Raw genomic sequence first — 15,786 nt, 5'->3', positions numbered from 1 at the left:
GGCTGTGGCTCAGTGATAGAGCGCTCACCTAGCATGTGCGAGGCACTGGGTTCAATTCTCAGCACCACATAAAAACAAATAAATAAAAGAAAGGTATTGTGTCCATCTACAAATGAAAATTTATATATATATATATATATAAATTTTCATTTGTAGATGGACACAATACCTTTCTTTTATTTATTTGTTTTTATGTGGTGCTGAGAATTGAACCCAGTGCCTCGCACATGCTAGGTGAGCGCTCTATCACTGAGCCACAGCCACAGCCCCATGGCAGGTATTTTGTATGAAACCTTCACACCTGGAAGCATCCAAGAGTGGTTGGACTTCAGGCGTCTCTCCCCAGGACCCCAAAATTGGCCCTTCTAAGCCAGAGAGAAAATGACATAAGCAGCTACCAGCTAACCACAGAGCAGTAACCCCAGACATCCAATGAAGGCATGGGAGGGGCATTACCCATCACCCATCTTGTGAGTGACAGAGCTGGAACTAGGCTTAGGCATCCTAAGCTCCTTGTACCAAAGGCCACTTGCCTACTGACAAGGTTCAGAGGGGGAGGTTAACCCCCCTCACCACGTAGATGGGGACGGAGCCTGTCCCTTAATGTTGAGTACCCTGCCTTGTAACTCAGGGCCTCAGCCACTTGGAACCAAGACCTGCCAGACTCCATCACAAATGCTTGAGCAGTTCTTTGAGACTCAGTTTTCCCCATCTGAGCAACAGGAAGAAGGATACCTCAGAGTGAAGGTTCTAAACTCCAACAAGGCCCAGGGTGTGACAGTCTCCTATAAAAACATCCAGGCTGTCATTACCCTACTTTCTATATGCAGTGCTGGTGGCAGGCTGTCCCCACCTCACCCTGACCCAGTCCCAGTCAAATGAAGTTCACGATGCTGAGGATAGACAGGTTCAGGTGGAGACTTGGACTTGGGCATGACGCACCAGACCCCCAGCCACCCTAGGCAGAAGGGGCTACGGTTCCTCACGCCCCACATTTTGTCCCCAGCCTCGACTGGAAAAGATGAGCCATGGAAGCTGGGATCAAAAGCAGGGACCCGGCTGGGCATGGTGGCACCTGTAATCCCAGCAATTTGGGAGAATGAGGCAGGAGGATGGCAAGTTCAAGGCCAGGCTGCAGAACTTAGTGAGATCCTGTCTCAGAATAAAATAAAAAGGCTGGGGGTGTCCAGAGGTAGAGCACCCCGGTTCAATCCTCAATACTGGGGCGGGGGGGTGGGGGGCGACAGGTCTGAGGGGCTGTCTGCCATGGGCCCGCCACTTGCTTCTCCTGTAGATGTCACACAAGGCCTGGAAGCCCTGCCTGTTCCCAAGTTCTGCCTGGAATCCATCCTTTTCCCCGGCTGCTGCAGGGCTGGGCTCTTCTACGACACAGCTACCTCTTTTTCTGCCCCAGGTTTCCATTCTGGTGGACTTTGACCTTGCAGTGGGGGAAGGTCAGGCTGGAGGGAGGTGTGAAGTCCCTAGAGCCTGGGGCTTTGAAGAGCCGGTTCTCAGCTGTCCCAATGTCCATGGGAAAGGGTCAGGGTCAGGGGGAGGTGTAACCACCGATTTGATGAAAGGAAGTCCTGAGCTGCTGATGAGCTCCAGGACTGCCAATGTCAAGGGCATGTCCACTCCCAGGGGTCTCTTTGTATCTGTAACCTGGGCCCTCAGAGCCTATCTGGTCAACCCCTCTCAGATGTGGGGAGAGAGCCAGAGAGGTCCTGGGACCTGCCTGAGATCACACAGCAAGCTACAAAAGGAGCCAGTCTAGCACCAGTTCTCTGGATCCTCATCCACAGCCTTTCCCCAACCCTGCAGGCCTTTCAATCCACAGGACTAAGGATGGAAAATAAGAAAGGAGTCCAGGGCCGCACAGGCCACAGAAGGAACAGGAGAAAGAAAGCGATATGGGGGCTGGGCTGGGGCTCAGCGTAGAGTGCTCACCTAGCACATGTGAGGCCCTGGGTTCCATCCTCAGCACCACATAAAAATAAATAAATAAAGGTATTGTGTCCACTACAACTAAAAAAATGAATATTAAAGAAAACAATATGGATGATCTGTTTTATAATTTTATTATTTTTTAATTTTAGCCAGTACAACTTTAGACACACCCGAGATCCTACCTATGGGAAGAGGGATTTAGGATAGGTGGGAGCAAGCAGGGCACTGGGACACATGTCTATAATCCCAGCTGCGGGAGGCCGAGGCAAAAGAATTGCAAGTTCAAGGCCAGCCCAGGAAATTTAGCAAGACCTTCAGCAACTTGGGAAGACCCTGTGTCAAAATAAAAAATAAAAAGGGCTGGGGACGTGGCTCAGAGGTGGAGCACCACTGGGTTCCAAAAGTACCCCCTCCCAAAAAAAAGAGGGGGGGAATAGGGTAATGTGACCAGGACCAGAGTGCCTTGTGACCTCTTCTGGGAGAATACAGGTCCTTGATCTCCTGAGGGTAGGTGTGGTGGAGTGGAAATGGTAGAAGTTGGCCTCCTGGGTCCTCCCTCCCTGCTCCCCACCCCCTTGTATATACCTTTTTAAATTCACACTTTATAGATGATGTAACAGAGGCTTAAGAGAGGCTAAGTGTTTTGTCCAAAGTCACAGGTCAGGGGGTGGCCAGTGGGTGGGGAGGCTGGAATTTAAGTCTGACTTTGTCAGATGCTTAAGGCCCAGCTTTAACTGTCACCTTGCCCCATCTTTGTGATAGAAGTCACCTAGCTGGGTTGGGGAGAGGCAGTAAGGGAAGGGTGGAGAGCAATCAGAGCTCTGGAGGCCTCTTACCTTCTCTAACCAAAGATTGCTTGGGGCTGGGCACATACCTATAATCCCTGCAACTTGAGAGACTGAGGCAGGAGGATCACAGGTTCAAGGCCAGTCTCAGCAACTTACTGAGGCCTTGAGCAATTTAACAAGACTCGGTCTCAAATAAAAAATAAAGGAGGCTGGGGATGTGGCTCAGTGGTTGAGTGCCCTTGGGTTCAATCCCTGGTGCAAAAAAAAAAAAAAAATTGCTTGGGTTAGGGAGGGGTAGGCTGCACCCCACCTCACACAGAAAGGAATGTTGGGAGGCCTTATCTGTCCTCCTGCCTTCAACCAGAATAGCCCTTCACCCACCAGAGCTCAAGGAGAAGCTGTGTCTGGAACAGCCCCCAGGGAGGGCGTTCCTTGATGTTTAGACTACAGTTGAAAGACCAAGGATCGAGTTATGATTCCAAACAAGCCTGAGTAAGGAGTTCTAAACATCGTCACCATTCAAGACAAGTTCTGGAGTGGTTTCTTGTATGAATGTGCTGGAGCCCCGCCCCCCATTATCTTGTCCTTGGGAACAAGAACAGACATGGCCTCTTCTATACTATTTGTACAAGGAGAAAAGAAATCAGGCTGCGAGGCTTAGGAAAACTAGGCTGGAGGCTGAGGTCTACGTGTGGCTTCCTTCTGTTGGATTGTGAGTTCTGGGTGACCTCAGGGGGGCTGGAGAAGCAGTGCAGGGTTGGGGACGTAGTGAGGCCAGGAGGTCTCCAGCCCCTCACTCCCTTGGCTACTGGCATTGGCAGCCTAGCTGCAGACCTCCAGTTCCAGCTCAGGCTCAACCCCCTGTTTACAAAACTATTTCTTATGCAACATTAAATATAGCACTTTTTTAAAAAAAAAAAGCATAAAAACCAGGTGTGGTGGATACACCTCCCCAGCTCCCGGGAAGCTGAGGCAGGAGGATCACAAGTACCAGGCCAGCCTGGACAACTTAGCAGGACCCTGTCTCAAAATAAAATTTAAAAAGGGCTGAAGATGTAGCTCAGTGGCAGAGCCCTTGCTTAGCATGCACAAGCGCCTGGGTTCTGTCTTAGTACCGCAAAAGAAAAAAATTAAAAAGCATAAAAGTCAGCTTCTCTCAAAGTTATTGATTGCATTACAAAATTCTATAACAATTTTCCAGCTTGTGGATACCTCTTCAGATTAAATAACCAAAAAAATTTTTCCCATTATAATCTAATTTTTCTATAAGAGATTTGGGGTCACTTACAACCAAAATGTGTATAAGATGAATATGCCTGATCTAAGATGTTTTGAACTTCATTATATGTAGGAGGCGAAAGTATCTTGGGATGTGACTCAAGTCTAAAGAAATTCCTTTGTTTCATATATACCTTTATACACATAGCCTGAAGGTAATTTCATACAGTATATTTGTACAGTAAATTTAGTGTACCTGTATTTTTTTTTAAACCAGGGATTGAACCTAGGGGTGCTTAGCTGCTGAGTGACATCCCCACCCCTTTTTATTTTTTATTTTGAGACAGGGCCTCACTAGGTTGCTGAAGCTGGCTTTGAACTTTTGCTCTTCCTGCCTCAGCCTCCTGAACTGCTGGGAGGTGCCACCAAGCCCAGTGTGTGGCAGCATTTTGACTGTGACCCATCGGATGAGGTCATTGTGGAATTTTCCTAAAGAATATTTAAAGCAAATGCAATGACAGCATTTATGATGCTCTTTCTTTAGTTTTATTATTATTATTATTATTATTATTATTATTATTAAAGCCAAAAGTATAGCTTGACATCTCCACCGACACAGACCCAAGATAAAGAGAATAGGACCAGATGAGGTGACGAAATGTCTAAGTTGCTTCAAACCCTATTTAGAAGTTGATGTGGGGAAGAGGTAAGAGAACAAATTAATACTAATTACTTAATGATTATTTGTGGTTCTCTTATTTTTGATATCACTGTGTATTATTTTTATTAGCTTAGCTTTTTATGCCGGGAGATACAGAATAGAAAGTGAACAGAAGAGGCCCCCGATCTTCCTGTCAGAAAACCCACTAGTACTCTGAAAGTTCAAGTCATTCATCTATAAAGTTAAAATGTTCAGACTATACAAAGAAACAACCAAAAAAGTAAATCTGGAGAACACCTGTAAACTCAGCCTCTCGGGGGGCTGAGGCAGAAGGATTGCAAAGTGAGGCCAGCCTGCCTCAAACTAAAAAAATAAAAAGGGCTGGAGATGGGGCTGGGGCTGGGGCTCAGTGGTAGAGCACTTGCCTAGCACGTGTGAGGCACTGGGTTCGATTCTCAGCACCACATAAAAATAAATAAGTAGAATAAGGGTATTGTGGAAAAACTCTTTAATAAAAAGGGGCTGGAGATGTAGCTCAGTGGTAGAGCCCCCCCTGGGTTCTATCCCTAGTCAAAAAAAAGTAAGCTCCTCCCTCCTCCCGTCTCCATATCAGACAGCTCCAGGGGGTTCTGTCTGTTGAAGTTGTATGTTACAAGCAGCCTTGCCCCTCTCTCAATTCCTTTTCTCTGAAGTAATCTATGTTAACAATTTAAAGCTAGTCACCAAATTATTTTTTAGTTGTAGCTTCTAAAGGAATAGGGATGGTGGTTGGAAATTAAGAAGGACTTACCAATAGAGTTGAAAAGAAACCAAAGGGGAAGAGAATTTAGAGCCCTGGAGGGGCCAGGGCTGCTGCAGGAAAGAGCGGGGTGCACACTGGACTTTCAACTAGTTAGCTATAAAATGAGTAGGGGCAGAGAATGAGAAAATTCTTACAGCAGAAGGTTCTAGTCCCTTGCTCTGACATGGGGGCATCAAGGATGGTCTGGGTCCCACTGCTCCAAGCTGGCCGGCTCTGGGCAGGTGGCTCTGGGCTGGGTGGCCCTGCCACGCCTGGGGAGTTTTATAGGCGTGACTCTGCTTCAAGGCGGCCTTGGCTGGCAGGAGCCAGGGGCAGTGGCAGGGTGGCCCATGGGTTTATGGGTGTGCCCCGGGCGCCGCGGTGCTCACCGCCCCTGGCCTTCGCAGGCTTCCAGGACGTGCACGCCATGGTGTTCGTGGGCTTCGGCTTCCTCATGGTCTTCCTGCAGCGCTACGGCTTCAGCAGCGTGGGCTTCACCTTCCTCCTGGCCGCCCTGGCCCTGCAGTGGTCCACCCTGGTGCAGGGCTTCCTGCACTCCTTGCACGGCGGCCATATCCTTGTCGGCGTGGAGAGGTGGGCAGCGGTGCAGAGAGCGGCGCTCTGGGGTCCCCTGGGCGGCTCCTGCCCCAGAGACACAGTTAAGCCCTTGTCCTTGAAGGCTGGTCCCTGGCCCTGTTTCTGACCCATCAGTTGGTTTCCCCAGGTGTCCTGCCTGGTGTCCTTCCATCCCTGACCCACGACCAGCCCAGCTCACATTTGGGGGCCGCTGTGACCCAAGCGCTCCTAGGGGCAGCGATGGCCTCGCAGAAAGGGGCGGGTTGAGAGGCGCCCTTGGCTGGGTTCTGGTTCTTGGTGGGCTTCGTGGGCCAGTCTACAAGAAGGAGCGAGGCCGTCCCTTGGACCCAGGGGAGAGGTGCCTCCTGCTGGCCCTCCCGGCCGGTGTCCGAAGCCCCTCTCCCGCCCTCTCCCCCGCGCACCAGCATGATCAACGCCGACTTCTGCGCGGCCTCGGTGCTCATCTCCTTCGGGGCCATTCTGGGCAAGACGGGGCCTGCGCAGCTGCTGCTCATGACCCTGCTGGAGGTGGCGCTGTTCGGGATCAACGAGTTCGTGCTCCTCAACCTCCTGGGGGTGAGAGTCTGCAGGAACGGGTGAGGGTGTTGGGGTGGCCAGCGCCAGGCTCTGAGCTGGGCGAGCTGCCGGGCAGGGTGGGCTGCCTCTCCACCTGCGCTCCTTCTCCCCAGGTGAGGGATGCGGGCGGCTCCATGACTATCCACACCTTTGGAGCCTACTTCGGGCTGTTCCTGTCCAGGGTCCTCTACAGGCGCCAGCTAGAGAAGAGCAAGCACCGTCAGGGCTCCATCTACCATTCGGACCTCTTTGCCATGATTGGTGAGGCCTCCTGTGACGGATGCCATTCAGGGGCTGGTTCCAGATCCCCCTGATCTGGGATGGAGGAGACCAGCTCCAGGCAAAGTCTTAGGGTGCTGCCTACGGTCCTTGGCTTTCTAGCTGGGAACTCTTCCCACTTGGAATCTGCTCTTTTTATTGCAGTACTGGGGATTGAACCCAGGGCTGCTCTACCACTGAGCCACATCCCCAGCCCTTTTTATGTTTTGAGACAGGGTTTCTCTAAGTTGCTGGCCTTGAATTTGTGATCCTCCTGCCTCAACCTGCAAAGTCACTGGGATTACAGGCATGCACCAGTGCCTGTTCTTTGTCTTTATGTGTGTGTGTGTGCATGCGCTCCTGGAATAGAACCCCAGGAGTGCCTAACCACTGAGTCACACCCCCAGCCCTTCTTATTTTTTATTTTGAGCAGCATTTCACTTAGTTCCTTAGGCCTTCACTACGTTGTGAGGCTGGCCTCCAACTTGCAATCCTCCTGCCTCAGCCTCAAAAGTTGCTGGGATTACAGACATGTACCACCATGTCCAACCGCTCATCATTCTTAATGGTTTTATGACATTCTTAGAACTGAGACCTGGGGTACCTACCTGGCTCAGATCCATCCCAAGGACCCCCTTTTTTGTCTTTTTTTTTTTTCAGTACTAGAGATTGAACCCAGAGATTGAGCTGCACCCCCAGTCCCATTTATTTATTTATTTATATTGGGGATTGAACCAAGGCATGCTTTACCACTGAGTTACATCCCTAGTCTTTTTAATTTTTATTTTAAGACAGGATCTCACTAAGTTGCTGAGGCTGGTTTGGAATTGGTATCCTCCATCCTCAGCCTCTGAGTTGCTGGGATTACAATCGTATACCACCATGCCCGGTTTTCCAGGGGCCTTTCTAAATCCACCTCCGTCTTGCTTCAGATCTTCGAGGGCCCCCACAACCACACATTAGAAACAAGACCCTCATTCTGGCATACAGCCCCCCAGTCTGCTCACTCACCCTCCCCTGTATTGGCTCCAGCTGAGCTGCATTTGAGGGGGTCTGGTTTCCTGCAGATCTCCACCTCTGCCTGCCCCTGCTGCTGTCTTCCACCCACGAGGGCTTTCCCCCCTAGCATCCCTGCAAGCCCCTGCACTGTCAGGCAGGGTAGGAGGAATCTTTGCTTCCCCCAGCGAGCAGTAGGGCTGGTCTGGGGGCCCTGTGCCTCTGTTCCTCTCTGTGCATTTACAAACTGCACAATCAGCAGAGGACATCCATGTTATTTTTCACAGAAGGCATTGAACAGGGCCTGCAGTGCCTATTTTTACATTTAAAAAGAGACTGGACTGCCGGGCAAGATGGCACCTGTAATCCCAGCAGCTCAGGGGGCTGAGACCAGAGGATTGTCAGTTCAAAGCCAGCCTCAGCAATCCATGAGCTACTGAGGGATGTGGCACAGTGGTTAAGTGCCCTTGGATTCAACCCCTGATACAAAAAAAGAAAAAAAGAAAGAAAAAGAAAAAAAAAAAAAAGACTTGTTTTGAGAGACACATGCCTATGATCCCAGTAATTTAGGAAACAGGTAGGAGGATTACAAGTTCAAGGCTAGCCTGGGCAAATTAGCAAGACCCTGTCTCAAAAAAAAAGACAGGGGCCAGGGTGCTAAGGATGTAGTTCAGTGGTAAAGCACACGCCTGGGTTCAATCCCTAGTACTGAAAACAAAGTATTTGTATTTTGTATTTCTTGCCCCCCTCTGGGTTTGTTGTGAAATAGACAGCTGCAATCTCCTTGACCTTTGAGACCCAGATAAGCTTGGCCTCAAGTGCAAAGGCTACCCCAGGATTCCCAGGCATTCTCAGACCTCTGCCTCCTGGCTCCTGGCTGTTAGCGTCTAGGTCATTGAGGCAGGACCCTGGTCCCTGCCTCCACTGTCCCCCAGTCTCCATTAGAGACAGCCCATGTGAGTGTGGTCCATTTTACCCCAGTCTGTGGGGCTGCAGGGAGCAGTTCCACCCAGCAGGCTCCTCAAGACTAAGGGACAGTCCTGAAGCCGCTTACCTGGCTGGCCCACCCTGCAGGGGCCTCCGCCATCTCCCGCACCTTGTCCCTTGGCTCTTCCCCCCTCTCCCTACAGGATGGTCCATGAACCTCACACATGATTCTGACCCCAAAGGCCCAGGACATGCATTACTGAGCAGACAGGCCATGCCGAGTCCACCTTCTCTAGGAGGTGGCTGAGGTTCTAAAACAAATTGTTTTCCTGATATCAGGCACCCAGAATAATGCCTCATGTGCAGTAACCTTTGTCTTTATTCTCCTCTGTTTTTTTTTTTTTTTTTGTACCAAAGATGCTTAACACAACTGAGCACACCCCCCAGCCCTTTTTAATATTTTATTTAGAGACAAGGCTTCTCTGAGTTGCTTAGGGCCTTGCTAAGTTGCTAAGGTTGTCTTTGAACTCATGATCCTCCTCCCTCAGCCGGGAGAGTTGCTGGGATTACAGGCGTGTGCCACCATGCCTAGCTCCTCTCCTTTTCTGATACTTTAAAAAATAAAATAAAATGGGCTGGGTATGTGGCTCAGTGGTAAAGTGCTTGGCTAGCATGTGTGAGGCCATGAGTTCAATCCCCAGTACCATCAAAAACATAAATAAATAAAATAAAACAAAACACTCAGAAGGCACACCTGTAATCCCAGCTACTCAGGAACCTGTGAGGCAGAAGAATCACAAGTTCAAGGCCAGCCTGGGCAATTTAAAGAAACCCTGTCTCGAAATAAAATAAAATTTAAAAAAAAGAGGGCTGGGAATGTAGCTCAGTGGGAGAGTGCCCCTGGGTTCAAGCCTCACTATCAACAAGGCAAAACACACACACAAACAAAAACAAAAACTCAATGTTCTGTGGCTTGCAATCACGTAGTTCCCAGTACCCTTCAATAGATACCATTTTTTGAGTTTTGTTTTTTTTTTTTTTTAAGGGTTGGGGGTGCAGGTGGTACTGCGGATTGCACTAGGCACAAGCTTTACCAATGTACTGCACGTCAGCCCTTGTCAAGCACTTAGTACCTGCTAGGCCATGGCCTGTGTTTATCTGCACCATGTCCTCCAATCCTCACTTTATGCGGAGGTATTATCAGCCCCACCTGCAGAGGAAACAGGCTGCAGAGTAGGTGTCTTGTCTGCAGTTACCGTCTCCCACCATGAGGGGGAGCCCTTCGTTTTCTCTCACTCTGCCTGGCTGCCCATCATTTAGGAACCATCTTCCTGTGGATCTTCTGGCCTAGCTTCAACTCTGCACCCACTGCGCTGGGGGACACGCAGCATCGGACAGCCCTCAACACGTACTACTCCCTAACGGCCAGCACCCTCAGCACTTTTGCTTTGTCTGCCCTCATCAGTGGGGACGGGCGGCTGGACATGGTATGGGGAGAAGGCCTTGAGGGACAACCTACCAGGGGGAAGAGAGACTCTGCAGGGAAGTCTCCATGGAAACAAGCATAGGGGGGCTGTATCCACCCTGGTGGTGGTGGGGGGTCAGAATAGGAGACTATGAAAGCAGGAGAGTTAGAGGTTAGATGGCAGAGGGACTTCCGGAGCAGTAGATGTCTTGTGGAGGGGTTGTGTTGAGTGTGGGTGGATAATTTGAAAGGGTCTCCAATGACCTGTCCCTCCCTGTTCCCTTAGGTCCACGTTCAGAATGCAGCACTGGCCGGAGGGGTTGTGGTGGGGACGTCTGGCGAAATGATGCTGACCCCCTTTGGGGCTCTAGCAGCTGGTTTCTTGGCAGGGACTGTCTCCACGCTGGGGTACAAGTTCTTAACGGTACAGCTGCGTCTCTGGCCTGGGCAGAGCATGGTGTCACTTTCCTCCCACCTCCCCAGCAGGCCCAGAGTGGAGGTGGGAGGGGACAGGAGTCTGATTATTTATTCTGTCCTCCCTCAGCCCGTCCTTGAATCCAAACTCAAAATCCAAGACACATGTGGTGTCCACAACCTCCATGGAATGCCGGGGGTCCTGGGGGCCCTTCTGGGGGTCCTTGTGGCTGGACTAGCCACCCATGATGCTTATGGAGATGGGTGAGTTTCCCCCCAATCCACAGCTGACATTATCCCTCTGGAATGCCCTCTGTCACTCTGTTCCTCTGTGTCTATTTTCACCCATCCATCTTCTGTCTACCCACCCATCCACCCACTCATCCACCCACCCATCCATCCACCCATCTATCCACTCACCTATCCAGCCATCCACCTACCCCTCCATCCACCCATCCATCCATCCACCTACCCACCCATCCACCCACTCACTCACCCATCCACCCACCTTCCCACCATCCATCCATCCATCCATCCATCCATCCATCCACCTACCCACTCATCCACCCACCCACCCATCCACTCACATTATGGGAGCCAAGGAAACTGGAGTGAAAAAGACCAATCCAGGCACTGTCCTGGTCAAATGCAACAGGAGGTCATTAAACAAATGATTTCAAAAGAGTATGGAGTGTTATTAAAGGGTCAGTAAGACATAATGACCCTTGGGATCTGTTTTTGCACATGGGGACTAAGAGGAGAGGTGGGCAAAAATGACCTTGGACTGAGCCTTGAAAGGTGTGTGTCTGTTCCATGTGAGGGGTGGAGTTGCAGGCTGTGGCCTGGTTAAGCCAAGGTCTGAGGTGAGCCTGCCTAAGGGGCTTCCCGGAAGCCCTCTGGCTGCTCGGCTGTCCACCGATGGGACCTGCCCTTATCCTTGCTGCATCCTTGTCCCTCACCCCTGCTTCTTCACAACCTGGTCTCCCTGCAGCCTGGAGAGCGTGTTCCCACTCATAGCCGAGGGCCAGCGCACTGCCAGATCTCAGGCCATATATCAGCTCTTTGGCCTGTTGGTCACACTGGTGTTGGCCATTGTGGGCGGGAGCCTTGGAGGTGAGTGGTCTTGGATGGCGGGGGGGGGGGGACACTGGTAGGAGCTCCAAGGACTCAAGAACAGGAGAGGGAGTCTCTGGAGGAAGGGCCACTGAGTCCCTTGTCCCTGGCATTTAATTCATTTGCTCACAGATACTTACTGAGTGTCCAACTTATGCCAGAGGTCAGGTGGAGGGGTCAGGGTAACCTCCTTAGAGCGGGGGATTACAAATGGCTCTTGCTCCCTCCTGGTGTCAGGGAGGCTGGGGAGCTGGGTGCCACTGAGTTTCCCTCTTGTCCTGCTGGCTCCCTTGTGCTGCTCCCTGGGGCCACTAGAGGGCAGCCCAGCCTCAGGCTGAGGCCCAGCAGGGGCAGGCTCATCTATCCCCAGGCAGAGACCTGGAGGGAAGAGGCCGGCTCACCATGAGAATGGAGGTTTCACAAAAACCTTTGGCTAGAGGTACACCGCCCTTGGTCCCAGGTCAGGCAGTCCTTCCCGATGTCTGACCTTAAAAATAATTCCTCATTCAGGATCCCCACTTTCCTGCTCTCACCCCAAGATTTTCATTCTCTAGGTTCAGTTCATTCATGTAAGAACTGATTTGCAGCATACTCCTTTTCTTCTCTTATGTGGGAGGCCACCGAAAACGCAGTGGCTCATGACAGAATAATAATTTGGTCAGCCCCTTACCAACTGCATCGTGAGCCTTGGTCACGTTGTCTGAAATGCAGGGATAAGATCCACCACACAGGGCTGCGGTGGTTTCTCAGGAAGCTCATGGCACATCAGTAGGTGCTCAAAAACTGCAGCTGTGGTTTTCCTGTGCCAGGTGCCAAGTTGACCTCATGCCTCCAGCCCCCTTGTGCCCTTGGGGCGCTGAATGGCAACCTCTCCTGGGGGCTGGGGTTAGAGAAGACTCACGTGTCCTTCCCTCCCACCACCAGGGCTCCTGCTGAGACTGCCCTGCCTGGATGCCCCCCCAGACTCTGAGTGCTATGAGGACCAGATCTACTGGGAGGTGAGGCAGTCACAGCCCTGGACCCCAGGCCTTCATGCCCTTTGACCTCCTGTGCTCCCCACTGCCCCTTGATCCTTTGTCTGCCTCTCTCCACTGGCCAACAGCCCTGAGCTGTGGCCTGCAGCTCCCTGGAGCTCTCCCTTGGTCCCCTTCCTGCCTTCCAGGTGCCTGGGGAGTATGAGAATGAAGCCCAGGGACCCCTGAGTGTGGAGGAGCCAGACACTCGGGCCTAACCAGCTGCCAGCCCTTGAGAGGATATTCTCTTTTTAGAAGATGATGGCGGGGACTGGGGCTGTAGCTAGTGGTAAAGAACATGCTTAGCATGTGCCACACCCTGGGTTCAGTCCCCAGCATCCCCTGTCTACACACACACACACCCCGGAAGATGTCCTTTAGAAGGTCTGGAGAGGGTGGAGGGACAGGAGGGAACTGGGTGGGGGAAGCCTGGCCAGCTGACCCACCCCACTGCCCTACCAGCCCGCACATGGGTTAGAAGAAGCCAAAGTGAGAACAAGTGCCTGCCAATCCTTTGGGCCAGTGTCACTCAGTTCCAGTGAAACCTAGGCCAGGCTCAGTGCCCTGGGGTAATAAACACCACCCTCACCAAGGATTCTGACTCCTTTTATTGGTGTCCTAGGAACATGGGAAGTTCCTCTTCCCTCTAACTCACAGCGCTAGAACCCAGAAGAAGGAAAAGATCCTAGTGGTGAAAAAATCCTTCCTCTCTGGGTCCATTGATCTCTTTCTAGGAGGTCACGTCTTAAGAGACAGAGCCTTGGCCTGGGCTTGTGTCTCCGGGGACAGGGAGAGCCTGTGTCTGTTCCAGCACAGCTCAGCTGTCACTCTGACCCTCAACTGGGGTGGCCTCTGAGCAGAGCAGGACCAGGGGGCCCTCATGGGAACGCATTGTCTTCCCCTTAAGCTGTGTGACACCAACCCTCAGAAACTGCAGGCAGCCATCACTAGGTGCCACCTTATGCTTCTGTCCTGAAACTGAGGAGTGAGGACAGGAAGGGCCTTGGGTCCTATGGGTCTGTGGCACTGGACAAGAAAGGTGGGCCAGGGCCTCCTGTAGCCTGAAGTTATTCGACCACCAGGGGGCGCTCCAGATCCAGCAGAGGAAGAATCCGTCTTCCTGGCTACCATTCTGTGGTTCTCTACCAAGAATTCATACCTTTTTTGAGCTCCCACCCTCTCCCCATTACATGTCAGGCAGAGGCCGGGGGTTTCAGGACTCTCACCCTATAGAGAATCCGTCCTTCCAGTACGCTGACATCCCCTTCCCAACACTGAACCGGGGACCTTGCCTCCTTTGCCCCAGCCTCCCCTGACCCCTGATGGCTGGGGTAGGTGTGTTGGGGGTGAAGATCCCTGGGCTGAGGCAGGAGACTGACTCCTGAGATTGCAAAAAGGTCTTCTGTCACTGCCAGCCCCTGCTGGGAGAGAAGGAGCAAGTTTGGGAGAGCTGAGACCTCATCTCCCATTCCACCCTGTCTCAGCTCCCAGCTCCGCATGGGTAGAGGCCCAGCGCGTTCACCCATCTTGGCCACAAAGCTCCAACAGAGATCTGAAAGAGGACTTCCCGGGGCAATTTAAGTATAGGATAGCCCCCGCCCTTGCCCAGCCTCTTCTGGGTAGGGAAAGAGATGGATTTTATTTATTCTTGACATCAACATTTTATAGCCTTACCTTGTCCCTTAACTGATGGTTCCATTATTTTTAATATTTGTAGCTGTAGATAGACATAATACCTTTGTTTTATTTTTTGAATATTTTTGTTAGTTGTGGATGGATGTTTATGTATTGATATGTGGTGCTGAGAATCTGACCCGGTGCCCCACCATGCTAGGGAGCCACCACCACCCCTGAGCCACCACCCCAGCCCTGAATGGTTCCTTCTTGGTTACAACCAAGCCTGTTCTTTCAGGCACCTCCAACTGAGGTGAACCACCCATCTTGATCCAGGAAGTCTTCCTGGAGAAGGGACCACCGAGCCCTCTAAGAGAGCAGTTGCCAAACCAATTTTTAAGGGACAAATGGCTACGAGTCCCAGGATGGCCTGCCAAGAGGTCTGAGAAAGGAGGGAAGGCATGAGGGCTGTTCCTTGAGAGGTGGCCCTATATGTTCTGTAGCCAGATAGTTTCAAGCTCCATCACTCCCTTGAAGTCCCCCATGGTTCCAGCAATGACACTGAGTGCCACCATACTATGCTCCTATTTTCACTTTGTTTCCTCCTTTCCTTCCCCCACATGTGGGGGCACATGGTGGGTAGCTTGTTCCATTTCATCCACCTGAGCCATTATTGGAGGTCTGGGCCAGGGGGTCATCATCCCATCACTGATTCAGCCAGGGAATTCGGAGGGCAAGAAGACAGGTGTCCTTAGAGCCCCTTGATATACAAGAGCTAGCCCCCACCCCCAGCTCTTGCCTGTAGCTCTGGCTTCAGCCCTATTGGTCCCCCACCCGGTGGCCCATCCATTCAGGCTGGGTCAACAGGGTGACAATGAGCAGGTCAAGGGGATGCAGGGGTCAAGGGGGCTCCTTCTTCACCCATTCGGGACAATGAGGCTCTGCCCCTTGAGGACAGCCCCTCTGATCACCACCATTATTAGTTTCAATGCAGGACAATCGGACACTTGCCCGCTCATGAACTCTGTCCAGCCCCAGTGCCTGAGCTCTGGGGATAATGATGGACGAGGACACTCCGGGGCCAGGGAGTGCTGGGCTGTGCTGGGGTCAGGATGAGAGCCATTGCAGAACAGCTCTCTGGAAGCAGCCACTGTTCTGGCCTGGAGCAAGCGTGTATGGGCTGACCACAGGGTTGCCCGTCCAACGACATCTGGGTAGGAGGCCCAGGGACTTCAGGGTGCTTCTGTGCTTGTGCAACCAGAGCCTCCTGGACGGGGCGTCGGGAGCTGCCCCCTGACCTCTGGAGGACCCCGCGCTGCGCTCCGAACCCGCGCAGCCTGGGAAAGGCCCGGGATCCCCCGGATTGGGATTCACATCACGGCGCGCGGCAGCCCCAGCTCCGGCAGAATTAGACACGGCGTGGGTGTCCCAAGTGCCGG

At 52.0% G+C, this 15,786-nt stretch overlaps 1 protein-coding gene across 2 annotated transcripts in view; it reads left to right on the top strand.

Annotated features, from left to right (window-relative positions):
- Rhbg (Rh family B glycoprotein) overlaps positions 1-13,328 on the top strand; it is an 18,065-nt gene extending 4,737 nt beyond the window's left edge. The window contains exons 3-11 of one of the 2 annotated variants that reach the window (XM_015502725.2): positions 5,803-5,989; positions 6,397-6,547; positions 6,661-6,808; positions 10,049-10,215; positions 10,480-10,617; positions 10,738-10,871; positions 11,599-11,720; positions 12,645-12,718; positions 12,883-13,328. In XM_015502725.2, the coding sequence (XP_015358211.2) occupies positions 5,803-5,989; positions 6,397-6,547; positions 6,661-6,808; positions 10,049-10,215; positions 10,480-10,617; positions 10,738-10,871; positions 11,599-11,720; positions 12,645-12,718; positions 12,883-12,951 (1,190 nt within the window). In that variant the 3' untranslated portion in view covers positions 12,952-13,328. The remainder of the gene's footprint in view (positions 1-5,802; positions 5,990-6,396; positions 6,548-6,660; positions 6,809-10,048; positions 10,216-10,479; positions 10,618-10,737; positions 10,872-11,598; positions 11,721-12,644; positions 12,719-12,882) is intronic. The other variant, XM_048814695.1, reaches the window with a different exon arrangement.
- The last annotated feature ends 2,458 nt before the right edge of the window (positions 13,329-15,786 follow it).

The sequence above is a fragment of the Marmota marmota genome, unplaced genomic scaffold (assembly GCF_001458135.2).
Source record: "Marmota marmota marmota unplaced genomic scaffold, marMar, whole genome shotgun sequence".
Taxonomy (NCBI): domain Eukaryota; kingdom Metazoa; phylum Chordata; class Mammalia; order Rodentia; family Sciuridae; genus Marmota; species Marmota marmota.
This window is presented reverse-complemented; position numbering and strand designations above follow the sequence as displayed.